At 37.8% G+C, this 19,157-nt stretch overlaps 1 protein-coding gene across 3 annotated transcripts in view; it reads left to right on the forward strand.

Annotated features, from left to right (window-relative positions):
* Positions 1 to 19,157, forward strand: part of LOC148940309 (uncharacterized) — a 133,184-nt gene that overhangs the window by 64,199 nt on the left and 49,828 nt on the right. For 2 of the 3 annotated variants that reach the window (XM_089105865.1, XM_089105864.1), the window contains 3 exons: positions 5,781 to 5,854; positions 17,007 to 17,132; positions 18,766 to 18,930. In XM_089105865.1, the coding sequence (XP_088961991.1) occupies positions 5,798 to 5,854; positions 17,007 to 17,132; positions 18,766 to 18,930 (348 nt within the window). In that variant the 5' untranslated portion in view covers positions 5,781 to 5,797. Of the gene's footprint in view, positions 1 to 2,145; positions 2,226 to 5,780; positions 5,855 to 17,006; positions 17,133 to 18,765; positions 18,931 to 19,157 lie in introns of those variants that run through there. The other variant, XM_089105863.1, reaches the window with a different exon arrangement.

Genomic DNA, 19,157 nt, shown 5'->3' on the forward strand with positions numbered 1-19,157 from the left:
CACTTTCGACTAATAAAAAGGACATTAGCCCTTTCTATTTCCAATCGAATGAGCCCTTTTTGAAGTTTCTACGACAACTTTTTCTACAAAAAAAACCTTATATGCCCCCAGGGCATAACTTAAAACCATTATCCTGAGGGCTATGGGGGTTATCATCCTCAAGGACCTAATTTCCAGAACTTTCAACTACGTTGAACAAAATGGATATCTCAAAATTTTGATGTGTTTGGGGAAGTGTGGGCGTGACAGAGGAGTTAGTTACCCTTCAATCACTTTCGACTATTAAAAAGGGCATATGCCCTTTCAGTTTCCAATCGAATGAGCCCTGTTTGAAGTTTCTACAACATCACTATCTATAAAAGATCTTATACGCCCACAGGGCATAACTTACAACCCTTGCCCTGAGGGCTTTGAGGGGGTTATCATCCTCAAAGACCTAATATCCAAAACCTTTAAATACTTTGAACAAAAGGGCTTTCTAGAAATTTTGAATGGATGTGTTTGGGGAAAAGATGGGCGTTATCGGGGGTTAGTTGCCCTCCAATCACTTTTGACTATTAAAAAGGGCACTAGCCCTTTGAATTTCCAATCGAATGAGCCCTTTTCCAAGTTTTTACGACAAAGCTTTCAATAAAAAACCTTAAATACACCCAGGGCAGAACTTACAACCCTTGCCCTGAGGGCTTTGGGGGGAGGGTCATCCTCAAAGATATAATTTCCGGACCTTTCAACTACTTTGAACAAAATGTCTATCTCAAAATTTTGATTGGATGTGTTTGGATAAATGGTGGGCGTGGAAGGGGTGTTAGTTGCCTTCCAATCACTTTCGACTATTAAAAAGGGTATTAGTCATTTCAATTTCCAAACGAATGAGCTCTTTTTGAAGTTTCTACGACTACGCTTTCTATCAAAACCTTATATGCCCTCAGGGCATAACTTGCAACCCTTACCCTAAGGGCTGTGGGAGTTTTCATCCTCAAAGACCTAATTTCCCGAACTTTCAGATACGTTGAACAAAATGGCTTTATCAAAATTTTGATTGGATGTGTTTTTGGGAAAAGGTGGGCGTGAGAGGGGGGTTAGTTGTCCTCCGGTCACTTTCAACTGTTAAAAAAGGCATTAGCCCTTGCAATTTCCAATCAAATGAATCGTTTTTGAAGTTTCTATGACCAAGCTTTATATAAAAACTTTATGTGGCCCCAGGGATCAGCTGAAAGCCCATTACCTGAGGCGTGTCGGGGAAGTGTCCTCTTCAAGAACATAGTTTCTATCTAGAAATCAACTACGCTGAAAAAAATGCTATCTCAAAATTTTGATTGGATGTGTTCTGGGAAATGGTGGGCTTGAAAGGGGTGTCAGTTGCCTTCGAATCACTTTCGACTGTAAAAGGGCACTAGCCATTCTAATTTTCAATCGAATGAGCCCTTTTCGAAGTTTCTAAGACAACTCATTTTATACGAAGTGCCAAATAAATAATACATTGTGCCAACATCGTTCTTTACTTAGGCAGCGCTATTGCGCTGCCTGTAATCATCGAGCGAAGCTCAATTCCTGGTAGTAGTATAAGGGGTAATACTTTAGGTTGAGAATGTACCAACGTCTTTACCCAAGGTCACTATGTTGAGGTCACTGTGTTGAGGTAATTGGCTCGTATAACAGTTGCGTAAAAGTTTTCTTAGACCTTGAGCGAAGGTAAATGATTTTACGTCCATTTGCGTAATGAAATTTGCTACTTAACTAGTTGCGTATTGTTGGGGCCAATGAACTGTAACTTGGCTTGTGTACTAGTTGCGTAACAGATTTCTTTGACGAAGGTCAACGATTTCACATTTGCGTTACGAATACTGCGGCTCCTGGTACCTTTGCGCTATTGGGTAACAGATTTCTTTGACCTTGAGTGAAGGTCAGCGATTTCACATCTGCGTAACGAATACTGCGACTCCTGGTACCTTTGGGCTATTCCGTAACAGATTTCTTTTACTTTGAGTGAAGGTCAACGATTTCACATTCGTCTGTGCAATAAATACTGCGACTCCTGGTATCTTGGCGCTATTGCGTAACATATTTTTTTTTACCTTGAAAGAAGATATAAAAGCTTGATGAAGAGTTAGTTAATATCACAGTCCTAAATTGGACATTGCTTGACTACAACACAACAGTGAAGCAAATAAATTATGCCTTATAAAAGGATTATGGATATGGCTTATGCGGCATGTATGGAATAGGTTAGGAAGCTACGAGAGTTTTGTCTTCGGCTTAGTGAATATAGAAGGAAGGATATAGCTTTTTCCCACGGTTTTGTTTTATCAAAACGCATTTATAAGCAAAACGCATTTTAGTTACTATGATGAACTGTTGTAGATTGTAAGGCCTACATAACCTTTCATTTTAAAAAAATTTCCCCTCCCCATCTTATCTGTGCCTCTTATATAAATTTCAACGCTACAGATCATATTCAACTAATATGGGTTAGAATTAATTTTAGGACTAGATTACTCTCAGGTGGCGGGGTTTGTCTAGTATTAGAGGCTTATACTACTATCCCCCCATGGAAGAAAATTTAGTTTTCCGAAGTCCAAAAAACCATGAAAGTTAACTCATCACTAACTTTTGCTCAGGAGATGACGGGGAAATGAGTTTTTGAATTCAATCCGTGAATTATTTTGGATTTGGTAAAAAAAAAAAAAAAAAAAAAAAAAAAAAAATGTCAAGCCTTCCAATCACTTTTGACTATTAAAAAGGGCACTCGGTCTTTCGATTTCCAATCGAATGAGTCCTTTTTGAGTTTTTATGACAATGCTTTCTAAAAACACCTTATGTGCCCCCAGGGCATAAATTACAACCCTTACCCTAAGGGCTGTTAGGGTGGTTGTCATCCTCTAAGACCTAATTTTCAGAACTTCCAACTACGTTAAACAAAATGGCTATCTAAAAATTTTCATTGAATGTGTTTGGGAAAATGGAGGGTGTGAGAGGGGCGTTAGTAGCACTCAAATCACTTTCAACTATTAAAAAAGGCACTAACCCTTTCAATTTCCAATCAAATAAGCCCTTTCGAAGTTTTTACGACAACGCTTTCAATAAAAACCTTATATGCCCCTGGGGTATAACTTACAACCTTTGCCCTGGGGCTCTGGGGGGCTTGTCATTCTCAAAGACCCATTTTCTAGAACTTTCTACTACGCTAAACAAAATGGCTATCTGAAAATTTTTATTGGATGTGTTTGGGGGACTGGTGGGCGTGAGAGGGTGGTTAGTTACCCTCCAGTCACTTTCGACTATTAAAAAGGGCAATTTCAATTTCCAATCAAATTAGCCCTTTATGAAACTTCTACAACCAATTTCTATATAAAACTTATATGCCCCCAACCCCAGGGCATAACTTACAAGCCTTGTACTAAGGGCTTTGAGGGGGTTATCATCATAAAAGACGTAATTTCCAGAACTTTCAACTACGTTGAACAAAACGGATATCTCAAAATTTTGATTGGATGTGTCTGGGGAAATGGTGGGCGTGAGAGGGGCGTTAGTCGCTCTCCAATCACTTTCAACTATAAAAACAGACTTAAACTCAACTATTCAATTTTCCAATTGAATGAGCCCCTTTGAAGTTTCTACGACAACACTTTCAATAAATACCTTATATGCCCCCAGGGCATAACTTACAACCTTTGCCCTAAGGGCTGGGGAGAAGGGGTTGTCATCCTTAAAGACCTAATTTTCAAAACTTTCAACTACGTTGAATAAAATGGCTATCTAAAAATTTTGATTGGATTTGTTTGGGTGAAAGGTGGGCCTGAGAGGTGGGTTAGTTGTCATCCAATCACTTTCGACTATTAAAAAGGGCACTGACCCTTTGAATTTCCAATCGAATGAGCCCTTTTTCAAGTTTCTACGACAACGCGTTCAATAAAAACCGTATATACCCCCAGGGCATAACTTACAACCCTTGCCCTGAGGGCTGTGGGGGAGTTGTCATCCTCAAAGACCTAATTTCCAGTGGTTAAAACTACGTTGAATAAAATGGTTATATTAAAATTTTGATTCGATGTGTTTGGGGGAATGGTGGGCGTGGAAGGGGTGTTAGTTGCTCTCCAATCACTCTTTTGCCTTTTTTGAAGTTTCTACGACAACAACTTCTATAAAAACTTTATATGCCCCCAGGGCATAACTTACAACCCTTGGCCTGAAGGCTGTGGGGGAGTGTCCTCCTCAAAAACATGATTTCTATCTGGAAATCATCTAAGCTGATCCAAATAGCTTTCTCAAAATTTTGATTGGATGTGTTAGGGGAAATGGTGGTCTTGGAAGGGGTGTTAGTTGCCTTCCAATCACTTTCGACTATTCAAAAGGGCACAAGCCTCTCCAATTTCCAGTTGAATGGGCCCTTTCCGAAGTTTCTGCGACAACTTCTTCAATACGAAGTGCCCTGCTCTAAAGGGAAAAAATAATAAATAATCCATTGTGCCAACATCGTTCTTATATGCCCCCAGGGCTTAACTTAAAACCCTTGTCCTGGGGGTTGTGGGGGAGTGTCCTCCTCAAAAATATATTTTCTATCTGGAAATCAACTACGCTGGACAAAATGGCTATGTCAAATTTTTGATTGGATGTGTGTGGGGGAATAATGGGCGGTGGGGGGGAGGCTAGTTGCCCTCCAATCACTTTTGAATATTAAAAAGGCCACAAGCCACTCCAATTTCAAATCGAATGAGCCCTTTTTGAAGTTTCTACGACAACTCCTTCGATACGAAGTGCCCTGGTCTAAGACCAAGAAAAAAAATAATAATACATTTTGCCTAAATTGTTCTCTACTTAGGCAGAGCTATTGCGCTGCCTATGATAAAGAAAATGAATGCTGAAATGAATGTAGTGTTTTTTTTTTCTTGGTGCAGATAGCCGTAATTTTAACAGATTGTTGTAAGATATGGGATAAGCCCATAATTTTAAGGGATATGGGATGGGCATATTATTGCTACAACTGGTTTACTTAGGCCAGATGTAGATGTATGCTATACTTGAAACTTAGCTCTAGTAGTAAGGTAGGAATGCTGTATCTTGTTTGAACTGTAAGCATGTACGTTTTACTAATCTACATGACTGTTGGACCAAAATGGGCCCATAAACTTTTCATACAGACTTTTCAGTCTGTATGAATGGAGAACCCGATGGGGTGCTCTCTCAGAAATCAGGTATACCAGGTGACGCAGGCCAAGCGTGGCAGAACTGCCAAGCGTTTTGGGGACTGTGCCAAGCGGGGTGGAACTGTGTGGCACACTTGGCGTTCAAGATGTCGGTGAGATTGGCGGGTAGTCAGTGCCCCCTAGGGAGGACCTAATTTCAACTATTCCTGTAATTTACATTTCCTAATTAAAAATTAATGCATTAAAAAATACTAATCTAAAATACTAATTTAAAATTTAGTATTAAATTTAATGAAATTAAATTTAAATTAATTTAATTTTTTTAATTAAATAATTTAATTAAATTAAATTTAAATTAATTTAATTTTTTTATTAAATAATTTAATTTAATTAAATTTAAATTTAATTTAAATTAAAGTATTAAATTAAATTTAATTAATACTAATTAAAATACTAATTTAATTAAAAAATACTAATTTAAAATACTAATCTAGTCCAATATTATCAACAAATTCTAGTTTCGATTTACAAAAATGGCTTGGTTTTGATGCTTTTGTGGTACTTCGAAAGTGACAAAAAAACTGGGTGAACTTAAAAGACAATCTAACCTCATCTAATTTATTTTCTTCTTCTCAGATTTGGTCCATCATATCATGTATGAACTAAGGAGGGAATATGGACAACCTACGTCTTACAGAATTGAGCCCGGTGTAAGTTATTGTTTTTTGCCTTTATTTCTCTCCATTTTAGTAATATTTGTATCCAGGTACGTATGTTGTTTTTTTTTTATGAGAGGAAAGGGTACAAGCTCAAAGAAAACACCAAAAGTATGTTTGTTGCTTATTACAAACCACTCAAGATTTAGCAAAAGGCACTGGGCCGCTCTAAGACAAGGGTTTCTAAACTGGGCTTGTATGTGTTCTAAATCAAAGGTTGATGGGCCTTTGAGGGAGGAGGGGGGGGGGGGGGCAAAAGTAAGTTCGGTACTTGTCTGTTATAGCGCCTATGTATATAGAAGCTAAGTAGAAAGTAGAACGTGTTTCTCTGACGCTTATTTCTAATGAAATATCACAAAAATGATAAAAATATGATACTTAATTATCAAACTGGGGCTACATTTTTGCACATTAGGGGGGAGTAAAGTATAGCGGGTCTGTATGCAAAATGTGGTAGGTGCAATTAGTCTGCATATTATGAAATAAGAATTGTTTTTTAAATTTACGCTGTCCATATACTTTACCCCCCCCCCCTAATCTACAAATATGTAGCCCAAATTATATATTTTCCATCTATTTTGTCACCTGCCTTTGTTTGTTTCACGCTAAGCTGAAAGAAACTAACGACGAAACCGGTTCTACTTAGCTTCTATATACAAAGGCGCTATAACAGACAAGTACCGTAAGTTCTAGAACGATTGAAAAAACGAAAAAAAGTTAATATGATGAAGATTTAAAGTTCTAGTATTCCTGTATTTGTTTTATAGCCAATTTTAAAGAGGGGTGCCATAGCTGATAGGTAATGTAGCTGATGTAGACCATAGCTGAAAACACACTTGTTTTCAGTCTATTGCTTTTGGCAGTTTATTGCTTTCCATCAATGAAAAGTTATCAATCAGATTAACATAGGTAAGCACGGTTTTAACCCTCGGTAAGGGAAGAGTTATCATGGAGATTCTTTTGTGGGGGAGGGAGTAATATCACCTAAAAGATATATTTCTAGATCATAATGTTTACAGTAAGGAAACCTTTGGACCAATTTAAGGGGTGAACCCCCTTTCTTCAGGCATGCATTTGTTGTTTTTAAACGAAACTGCAGATAAAATTATGCATTTCTAAAAAAAACTCCTTCAGGGTTGGGTTAAAAACGAATGAACTGTTAAAAATACTAAACATTATTTTAATTAAAAAAAAAGAATAAAATGGAGATACATTGGTGCTCTCCATCCAAAAAAAGTGATTTTCCTTGTTGTTCAAGGTGGGCCGCTGCAACTTCCCTGCTTTGGATTCAATGGTGATTTTAATGGTGCAATTTTCATTTCGATCCTACACTATTTTCTAGGTTTTTAAGGCTTTCGAAATACTCATAGATGAGTTTCCGCAATAAACTTTTACCATTAAGATAATCGAGATCTTGGTTTCCATTCCCGAATCAGCTTCAAATGAATATTTTTTTTCACTTGACAGTTTATTTAGAAAAATCGTTTCAAACTTTTGGTTATTATGGGGCGTTGTTTCCAAATCAAAGTAAAGAATGACATTACTGCTTAAAGCTTAAAAGCGGATTTCTGCTTAAAGCGGAAACAATCTATCCCGTAGATGAATTTGCCATTATTGGGGAGTAAAATCATATTAGCTATTTTTTTTTCTACATTTAAACCTAAGAAATATTACCCTAACAGCCTTGCATATTTCAATAGCCGTATTCAGCTACTTTCTCGTATCATATGCATGTTATTTTTCATTTACTATAAAAACACTGAATACTAGTAAAAAAGTGGTTTGTAACACTTTGATTGACTTTTGATTAATTAAGCACTGGATCATAATAGCAGAACATCCAGTCACTTTCACAGTAATTAAGACCGTCTTCAACAGGATCTACTGGCAAATCTAGCTCCTCCCCTTCAGAATAGGATTCTGATTGAGGTAACTGTGCCTGTTGCAAAGCCCCCCCCCCCAAAACAAAAGTCGTGGATACGGCCCTAAGGATTATAAATCCATTTCTACCTCACCCTCTCTTCGCCTCTCCCTTAGAACTTATTCTGTAATTATCTGAAGATTCTCTCAAAACAACTGCTGAAACACTAGGGCCGTTAAACTAGAGTAAGAATTTCTTAAAGACACTGTAGTAAGTAACAATTCGTTAGGTAGCATTTGGTTGATAATCAGGCTAAATCTAAGAAAAGGGTACTGGAACTTTCGATTTCTAATTGACTGAGCCCCTCCCCCCAAGGTTTATTCGATCATCCCTTCCACATGAAGTGCATCTCGGAAAAAATAAGTGAACAAATAGTAATACATTGAACCTTTTATGGGTCTTTACGATAGGCAATGATATATGATTGCCTCTTACTTAAACAAGAAAGTATGACATTTTAATTTCCCTTCTAATGAACGTCCGGAGTTATCCAGGGGGACTATGGGGGATCTTCTGTGGGTGAGGGGGGAATTCTTCGCGGTTTTTTTTTTTTGGGGGGGGGGAGGGTAACGCTGACTCCAAGGAGAACGACAGGATGAATACAAGATTTCTCTGAGATGCGATATTTAAACTAAAAATGAAGATATTGATCCTGTTTTGGCCCTACACATCGTTAAAAATCCAAATAATTTAATTCTGTTTTATGAGACAACTTCAATATCTGAAGCAAATGGCTTCCAATATTCTTTTAGGAAGACATTTGAAGTTAAAGAAATGCATAAATAGAGACCTTGCTTTAAATAGAGATACTGGAGATATTTCTATAAACCCCCTTTACGAAAACTTACAATTAAAGGATTCAAATAACATTTTTCTTCAGTTTAAATTAAGATCATCTGATCACACTTTTAATGAAAATTAAGTCAGTAGACAAGCTTTACAAAAACTTACAATTAAAGGATTCAAATAACATTTTTCTTCAGTTTAAATTAAGATCATCTGATCACACTTTTAATGAAAATTAAGTCAGTAGACAAGCTAATTGTCAGTAGACAAGCTAATTGGCGAATAGTCTTCCTTTTATTCTGACTTGGTTTGTTGATCCAGTCTTTCTTCTCTGTTAAGAGTTACTTCAAAAGGTTAGTTTTTGAACATCCTTCTGGGACCGGGACCGATTTAATATCCTTCTGGGGTCGGCCGTCCAACCCGTTGGACGTTCACTTCATAATTTTTTTCGTCCATGGTGAGCGAAGTCCGGTCTCAGCGATAACACAGCTCATGAAAAGACTTCAAGAGCCATCAGTGATTTTTTTTTCTCAGTTCTAAAAGAAATGGCAGAGAACTTGCAAGCAAACTCACGTGTTAAGTCTGGGCGTCGAAGAGGAGACCCAGGTAAGAAAATTTGACAAAAAACATTTTAGTACGTTTTTGGGGGCTGGAAAAGATCTGGCAAGTACAACTGAGACTAGGCTATTGCTCTAGGCCAAGAACATTGATAATGTTCGCATGTAGTCTCATCTACTGGTCAATGCTTTTGCTTGTACAACCGACTGGACGTTCAGTCTCAAGGCAGAAGTCCAACCAGTTGGACTGTTTTGTGTTTTTTTTTTCAAGACGTTTGAAGTTCCTGCTGATCGAAATGAAGGCCTAGAAGACAAAGACAGGGTCCTTAGCCCATATCCACCACCCTAGGATTGCAGTAGTGCTTTTTAGCTTACTGACAACCACGTTAACGCCTGAAATCTTCACGTAAATTATTAACAGCAGCCAATCAGAGTCGATAGAACCGGATGACATATTTGCTCAAAGCTTGAATGGGTGCATGCGCAAAAGTGGTTCCAATTAAAACGCCGCCTTGAGAGATCTATTTTAGGTGACTTTTGTATGTTGACAAGGTGCATGTATGTAACTTAGCTGAACCAGGTTTTATTCTTTTTGTTCCTGCTGATAAGTAATCTGAATCCAGTTTTCTGTGTGCCTAAATTTGCCCTTTTTTTTGCAATTTTGGTCTGAGATGCACTGTCATTACCTGATGACAGTGACCTCAGTGACTTAGAAGACAGCGAAAAGTCAAGGATATTTACTCGAAACATGGGTTGGTGCATGCGCAAAAGTAGTTCCAATTAAAACGCCGCCTTGAGAGGTCTATTTTTGGTGGCATTTGTATGTTGACAGGGTGGATGTATGTAACTTAGCTGAACCAGGTTTTGTTCTTTTTGTTTTTGCTGATAAGTAACCTGAATCCAGTTTTCTGTCACCTAAATTTGCCTTGTTTTTATTGCAGTTTCGGTTAAAGATGCACTGTCATTACTTGATGTCAGTGACCTTAATGACTTAAAAGACAGCGAAGACGATGAATCTTATCCTACCTGGAGTGTCTCGTTAGCTGCTACGGAGACTGAGCAGCTATCAGATATTGAAGAAGAGCCAGTTCTTGAAATTTCGAGCATCAGGAAATTCGATGTTATTTTTGATGAGGAGAGACTAGGTCTGGCAAAGTACATCGTCCACTTAGAAAATGGACACATTTGCCCCCACTTAACGACCCCTTCCAGTATCTGCCAACGACTACTGATGATATCTCTCCAAGGACAAAATGGAAACCGCACCAATATGTCCTTCAGTACTTGCCGGATAGTCTGTTTGACAAAATGACATTTGCCATGAACTACCACTTCTTGGAAGAAAATCCGGGCAAATCCCTTTCGGTATCGTCTTATGAACGGAAAGTTTTTTTTCGTCTGTCAATTATCATGGGTAACCAGAAGTTCAAAGTGCATGTTGTCTGCCAAAACATGTCTCACGACAGATTTTTTCAAATACGACGGAATTTAATGTTCCTCGTTTATGACGATGTCGAATCGGAGAAGACAGATCGCTTGTGGATAGTCAGGCCTCTACTAGAAGCAGTTCGCTAATAGTTTTTGAAACTGAAACGAGAGCAGTTTGTGAGTATTGATAAGCACATGATCCCGTTTGCGGGAAGGTGCAATCTGACACAGTATGTTCCTAACAAACCTAATCCCCTTGGACTTAAAAATTCTGTGGTGGCTGGATCCTCGGGATTGGTGTACGATTTTACGATTTACCAGGGAAAAACCGCTTTTCTTTCTGACCTGTAAAGTAAGGGATTGGGAACTGCAGCTGTTCTTCACCTTTCGAAGAAGGTGAAAGAGGGCTCTTAACTCTATTTTGACAGGTATTTCATCAATCTTCGGCTGTTAGATGAGCTGACAGCTGCCAAAGAATGCAGCCGGGACACTTAAGATGAACCGTCTGGAAGGTGCCCCAGTAAAAAGTGAAAGAGATCTGAAGTTCTTAGGGAGAGGTACGTCGTTTAGCTTTGTCAGAGAAGATAACACCATCGCAGTAGCTCAGTGGTTTGATACTAAACCGATTATTCTTGCCTCGAATTGTCACGCAAAAGAATCTGAAGTTCTACTGTTGAAGTGCATGGGGGGTGTGGACATGTTTAAAATGACTAGCTATTATCGCTTTAGTAGCCGTTCAAGAAAATGGACAGTCCACATCGTACATCATTTTATCGATCACGCACTGTCCAACGCTTGGCTTCTGTATCGGACAGATGCAATAGCAACCAAGGACAAGTACAAACAGTTACTGTACTTTAGATTTCATGTTGGAGAATGCTTGGCTTTCGAAACAGATCGTATGGCCTCGAGTAGCTTCGTGGAGCTGGACTACGAGAATGACCTTGAAGACGAGGAGGATGGTGGTGGATCCAGTAAGAGGAGACGGTGATTTTCACTGCCACTACGCGATGAAAGAACAATCGGTGCCAAGTATTTGCTAAGATTTGATGCTACTCTGAAAAATTCGGCAAGGTGTCGCTTAGCCGACAGCGAGAAAAAAAAGTTTTCTGTGAGCAGTGCCAGCTATTCTTGTGCTTTCATTATATATATATACTAACTTTATAGACGAATAATAATTGTATATTTATGTGTTTATGTATATTTTTTCAAAGCCGGCTCCATATTTTTTCAAAGCCAGCTCCATATTTTTTCGGGGAAATTGGTATCTTGGGATATTCTTGCATAAATAACTGATCTAGATAGGTCAGAAGTCTCAGAAAAATCGTTAATATCCTTAATTTTGATTTTTGGCAAATGACGTCATGTTCTATGTTAGTACATCATATAAGCATTTCTTATGACATCATAAGCATTTGCTTGCATGATGAGATGCATAGCATAAATAAGATTGTTGAGTTTCCAACGCATCAGTTATATCAGTTATCAACACCTTTACGGGCAGCTAAAGCAAAGGCCATTGCTAAATTGTCTGAAGGAAACAAAATCCAAAAGCGTGTCAAAAAAGAAAATGAAGAGCAAAGACACGGGTGGTTAGAAGACATGCGACACCGAGCATGTGAGCAAGTCAAAAATGAAAATGAAGAGCTAAGACAGACACGTTAGAAGACATATGACACCGAGCATGTGAGTGAGTCAAAGAAAATCATTTGGATAGCGAGAAACAAAAAGTGTCAGCGAGTCAAAAATAAAAACGAACAAATACACACGCGGTTAGAAGAACAGCGGGAGCGTTTCAAAAATGAAAATACAGAGCAAAGACACGCGCGGTTAGAAGGCATACGACAACGAGCATGTGAGTAAGTCAAAAATGAAAATGAAGAGCAAAGACAGACACGTTAGAAGACATATGACACCGAGCATGTGAGTGAGTCAAAGAAAATCATTTGGATAGCGAGAATCAAAACGTGTCAAAATTGAAAATGATAGCGATGATGATAGGGTTTGGGATTTTGACTTGGACAAGGTCATCATTGCCTACCATACCTTTGTTAAAAAAAAGGTTTGACGATATTTATTTCTTGTTGACGAAAGACTAGCCTAGGTAAAACGAACCAAACAAATTAAAAAAGATAGCGATGACTATTGTGTTTCGGATTTTGACATGGATAAGGTCGTCAATGCCAACCATATTTTTGAAAATTAAAAATCTGGACTAGATAAATCGTTAGAAGAAAAAGAATTTTTTGTTCCACAACCTGAACAATTAAAAGAAACAAAAGTTCGGTGATATGTCTTCCATAATGACAAAAGACAAGCCGAGGCAAAAGAAGAAGTTTTTTGTCCAATTACCTGAACAACTAACATAAACAAAGGTGATCATCAATGCCTACCATACCTTTGAAAATCAAAAACCTGAACTAGATAAATCTTCGGAAGAAAAAGAAATTTTTGTCATACCACTTGAACAATTAAAAGAAACAAAGGTTCCGCGATATGTCTTTCATAATGACAAAAGACAAGCCGAGGCAAAAGAAAAAGTTTCTGTCCCGCCACCTGAACAATTAAAAGAAACAAAGGTTCGGCGATATGTCTTTCATAATGACAAAAGACAAGCTGAGATAAAAGTTAAAGGTACAATAAAAAAAACGTAATTTTACAAAGGCACTACTTCCAATTTAAGGTCCAATTGGACGTCATGACATCAAGAAAAGGCTCAAATTGTCTGATTTTAGAACACAAGTGACAATGAGAATTCATATATAAAAGCCAGCCGCGTGTCGGGGCCCGGTGGCCAAGCCGCCGGGCCTATATATATATATATATATATATATATATATATATATATATATATATATATATATATATATATATATATATATATATATATATATATATATATATATATATTAGATATATTAGACCCCGCCCCCTTTACATATTAGACCTACGCATGGCTGAGGGATCCTCACCCTAGAGATGATTTCTATGTTATCGTCATGTAAAAAGGTAGTTTATTATCCGTTCATATACGTTCTACAAATGATAGAAGACTCCGTCGGTCCATCTACGTACTTTGGTGGTGATTTTTTTGCATGGTCATTGTTTCTTTTACAATCGGTTTGTGTTTCCTCTAATTTCTTATCGACTCAAAAAAAAAAAAAAAAAAAAAAAAAAAAAAAAAAAAAAAAAAAACGCTGAACTTAGGGGAATTATAAGCGAAATGATTATGGGAAGAATCATGAATTTTTTAGATCACAAGGGATTGAAGCACCCTCACCCCCACTCCTTACATGTATGACCTGTGCGCAAAAGACTACCCCCACATCACAGAGTGTTTCCGTACTATTGTTCTGCAAAAACAGTTTATTGTCCGCACGTATGTGTTTAACTGCTTGGAAAAAAACGCTAAGTCGGTCCAGGGCTTTAGCAAGGATGCCACCTATAGCACGAAAGTGCTATTCCAGCACTATTTCATCATTTGTAGCACAAACGGACCATGCGCATGTCGCAGCGAAAGCCGTGACACGCAAAAAATTTGTTTGGCTGTAGAACCGAAAATCGCTGTGTAGCATGCAAATTTGGGCACTTAACTAACTGTAACTTAACTAACTGCAAATTGTAGCACTTAACTAACTGTGGTGGCAACCATGCCCTTTAGTCGTCAAATTCTTTGAATTACACTTATTTTACCACTTATTTTAAACTTTGTTTTTGAGTGACCGCTTATTTATGTCTGATCCTGATTAAACAACGACATTCAGTTTTATCCTTGGAAACTGGTTTCTACAAAAATGTGAAGAAAACGCGCCAGTAGATTTTGAACAGGAGAAAATGGACTAATAAGCCAGACTGAGGTGTGTGAGATCATAGTTATTCCCGGGACATGGAAACTGATATGTTTCGAAAATAGTTGGACAATGAATAATTGTTTAGTTTGCAAATGATGGTAATTATAATAGTTGGTTGATGATCCATCAAACCCTAGGTGAAATGGAAATCAATTTAAAATACTCATGGGCAAGGTTATTATGATGGAGCCTCATCTAAGAGCGGCCAGTTTCAAAGTTGTGCTGCTATAGTCCGTGAATGTTTTCCTCTCGCAGTCTATGTTCACTGTGGAAGTCATTCCTTAAACTTAGCCCTGTGTCATTCGTACAACTTTCCTGTTATGAGAAATTGTCTAGGAACTTTGAAAAAAGTCATTAATTTCTTTAGAATTTCACCTAAACAATTTGCACTTTTCAAACTGTGCTGAAAATTCCTAGAAAAGGAGACGAAAATTAGGTGACAAGGGTGTCGTCTAAACGTTGTATAACGTTTATCTTAAACGTTATACAACGTTGTATGCTTATCTTAAAAAAGGGTTTAGAAAGCGCACGAAAGTCTTGAATGGGTAAAAATGACTTGCTCATTTTTACTTATTTTGAGTAAAAAAACTCATTTTGATGGCGAATAAAAATAATAATAATACATTGTACTCACATCGATCTGTACTATAAAAATGTCAAGCCTTCCAATCACTTTCGACAATTAAAAAGGGCACTATCCCTTTCAATTTCCAATCGAATGAGCCCTTTTTGAGTTTCTACGATAACGCTTTCTATAAACACCTTATGTACCTCCAGGGCATAAATTACAACCCTTTCCCTCAGGGCCGTGAGGGGGTTGTCATCCTCAAAGACCTAATTTCCAGAACTTTCAACTACGTTAAACAAAATGGCCATCTCATAATTTTGATTGGATGTGTTTGGGGAAATGGTGGGTGCAAGAGGGGCGTTAGTTGCTCTCCAATCACTTTCAACTATTAAAAAAGGCACTAGCCCTTTCAATTTCCAATCGAATGAGCCCTTTTGAAGGTTCTACGACAACGCTTTCAATAAAAACCTTATTTGCCCCCAGGGACTAATTTACAACCCTCGCTCTTAGGACTGGGGGGGGGGGGGGGGTTGTCATCCTCAAAGACATAATTTCCAGAACTTTCAATTACGTTAAACAAAATGGCCATCTCAAAATTTTGATTGGATGTGTTTGGGGAAATGGTAGGCGTGAGAGGGCGTTAGTTGCTCTCCAATCATTTTCAATTATTAAAAAAGGCACTAGCCCTTTCAATTTCCAATCGAATGAGCCCTTTTGAAGGTTCTACGACAACGCTTTCAATAAAAACCTTATGTCCCCCCAGGGACTAATTTACAACCCTCGCTCTTAGGACTGTGGGGGGGGGTTGTCATCCTCAAAGACCTAATTTCTAAAACTTTTAACTACGATGATCAAAATGGCTATCTCAAAATTTTGATTGGATGTGTTTGGGGGAATAGTGGGCGTGAGAGAGGTGTTAGTTGCCTTCCAATCACTTTCGACTATTAAAAAGGGCACTAGGCATTTCAATTTCCAATAAAATGAGCCCTTTTTGAAGTTTCTACGACAACACTTTCTGTAAAACCTTATATGGCCCCAGGGCATAACTTACAACCCTCGCTCTGAGGGCTGTGGGGGGGGGGGGGGGGGTTGTCATCCTCAAAGACCTAATTTCCAGAACTTTCAACTACGTTGATCAAAATGGCTATCTCAAAATTTTGATTGGATGTGTTTGGGGAAAAGGTGGGCGTTGTGAGGGGGGTTAGTTGCCCTCCAATTACTTTCGACTATTAAAAAGGGCACTAGCCCTTTGAGTTTTCAATCGAATGAGCACTTTTTGAAGTTTCTAGTACAAAGCTTTCTATAAAAACCTTATATGCCCCCATGGCATAACTTACATCCCTTGCCCTGAGGGCTGTGGGGGAGTGGCCTCCTCAAAAACCTATTTTCTATCTGGCAATCAATTACGCTGAACAAAATGGCTATCTCAAAATTTTGATGAGATGTGTTTGGGGAAATGGTGGGCGTGGAAGGGGTGTTATTTGCCTTCCAATCATTTTTCACTATTAAAAAGGGGACTAGACATTCCAATTTCCAATCAAATGAGCCCTTTTCGAATTTTGTACGACAACTCTTTCGATACAAAGTGCCCTGGTCTAAAGGGGAAAAAATAATAATAAACATTGTGCCAACATCGTTCTTTACTTAGGCAGCGCGATTGTGCTGCCTATGATAAATGGGGATGTTACTAAAAGAGATATTAGGCACTTTGTGAGATTCATCGTAATTAACGAAAAGAGGTACTTCAAATCACCAGAAAACAAAATATCACTTCAATTGAAATTCAATTTGGCAGGAAACAACAGCTTTTGAATAGTTAGATCAACAAATTAGTAACTTTTTTAAGCTCGAGAACATTTTTCGCTACATTTGCACCTGGCGGTGCATAGCAGATTTTTTTAAGTGCATGACTCTCGTATATCAGTTCCATGTCAATGATGTACCATGAAAAACAGGGGTGTTTTGTTCAATTTTTTCTCCTTAATAGAATTTCTTCCTTTCATACTATCGTTTAATTTTTTTTATATCTTTGCAGAAAGTCTACAAGATCGGCAGATCTCCAAAAATGGACATACACTGTCTTACTTCCACTGTGGCCTCGCGAGAACACGCTCATGTTAAAGTAGATGATGGCCATCTTTTTGTAATGGATTTACAAAAAGTAAGTGCACACTGTGCGTTATTATAGAAGCCGTTATTGACGAATCCTTGGTTTTAGTGGTAAATCCCAAGGTTTTCTAAATCATAGCTTTGTAAAGGTTCATACTTACTTACTATTTCGCATGCTGGCCAATGGTCTGCGTAGTGTAGATACCGATCTCCTGATTCTCTGCCTTTGGCCGGGATGCAATGCATAGATAATTTCGGAGACCACACTGCCTTTCCATGACGATAAAATAAAAGTTCAAAATAGGGATAAAATCCTTTTTAATAGACAGTGTATAATAAATTTCACAAAAAATATCAGATATTTCGGTCACATATACAGTAACCGTCATCAGTAGTAACACTACTGATTTTTACTACTGATGATGGTCACTGTATATGTGACCGAAATATCTGATATTTTTTGTGAAATTTATTATACACTGTCTATTAAAAAGGATTTTATCCCTATTTTGAACTTTTATTTTATCGTGATGCAATGCATGGTCGGGAGCAAACCATCCGACACTTCCCGTGCTTAAAAACAAAGAAATGAATATAAAGATGACAAACGGGTCTTTGGTCAGTAATGATTAGCTTTTGAAGCAGCCATTCGCTTAGGTTTGTTACTTGTACTATTCCCTGTACATTTAGGTCTTTTGTTCCCGTGTTTTCCCCTGTCCCATTTAGAGCTGGGTACACTCTGGCTGATCTTACAGAGTCACACCACTGACTCTCGTTCCAGACCAAATAGGCAGCGACACCAGGCCTTGAACTCCTGTCTTTACGTACAAAGGGTTTCAAGTCTAGCGCCCTAAAAGGTTCGAAAAGAAAAATTGTGCTTCGTTTATTTGTATCATATCGCTATATTCCTATGCTTGTCTACTCACCTGCTGGTTAAAATTCTAGAATAAGCATTGAATTTGTCGATTCACCTACTAAATCCGTCCAGTGTGAGAAACATTTGCGAGTATGATCTGGCGCTAGTATTGAAAAGAAAAATCAATGACGTCATCTGGCGTTTGGTAACATTGTTTGACCCCAAACTGTTTTTATCTGTTAAGGTACTTTGAAATACAGGGAAGGGTCAGGAAAACATAATTTTGGCCCCAGTAAGCACACCAGCTTAAAATCAACTACTTTCCTGACTGAATTTTGACTTGAATAATTCTTGAAAATAAAAATCCTGATTAACTTTGGTGAATTGGTGCCCTTGGACATACCTAGCCTCTCCTCTTGTTCGCACCTATGAGAATAGTCAAAAATAGGTATTTTGACATTTATCTAGAGCAGTGCATCTTCACGTACATATAAAAGCCTTTTTTTTTATTCATGCTAGTTTGATTTTATTAAGTAAACTATGTTTTAATTGTTTTGTTTACTTAGTCAGTTAATATTTATCTAATTTTTTCCGTGGAGAGGGTACTGCATAAGAATCCTTTCAATGTTTACTTAATTCATATGTTAACGCCTTATCCGTGTCCCAGTTATACTCGTAGGAACGAGTATTTAGGAACTTATGATACAAAACCCCCTTCCATGTTCTACCCCTGTTGTTAGCATTCTAAGCTTGTCTTTTAATCAATTAGTTTCATTTTTCTTGGGATTCAATTTATTCCAAAAGTTCACTAGTTTCTTTCATCTTCTAGACAATGAACGGAACATATATAGACGACCGAATGATACCTAAGGGTCAATGGACTAGAGTAGAAGTAGGGTCTTCAATTTGGATTGGTTGTCAGCTGCAAGTCTCCGACATCATAGAAAATGAGCACTTTGTCTTCAAAGTACTTTTTGTCAAAGATATCAAAACAGTAAGTCACTTTTCTTTTTTTTCCTTCATTTTTTTTTGTTTTTCTTTGTGTTAATAAAACACAAAATTTAATGAAAAATTTCTTTCCAGGGAGTGTTTTATACCTGAAGAGGGAGGAATCTCCCTTCCCATGATTGGGGGATGGGAGCAGTAGACTATGAATATTTTGTTTATTATCTTGTTGCTAGATCGCCCTTGCAAAGACTTTAAGACAGAATAATACAGAGA

Source organism: Artemia sp. Qi Xiang Cuo, chromosome 20 (genome assembly GCF_049724085.1).
Source record: "Artemia sp. Qi Xiang Cuo chromosome 20, ASM4972408v1, whole genome shotgun sequence".
NCBI lineage: Eukaryota > Metazoa > Arthropoda > Branchiopoda > Anostraca > Artemiidae > Artemia > Artemia sp. Qi Xiang Cuo.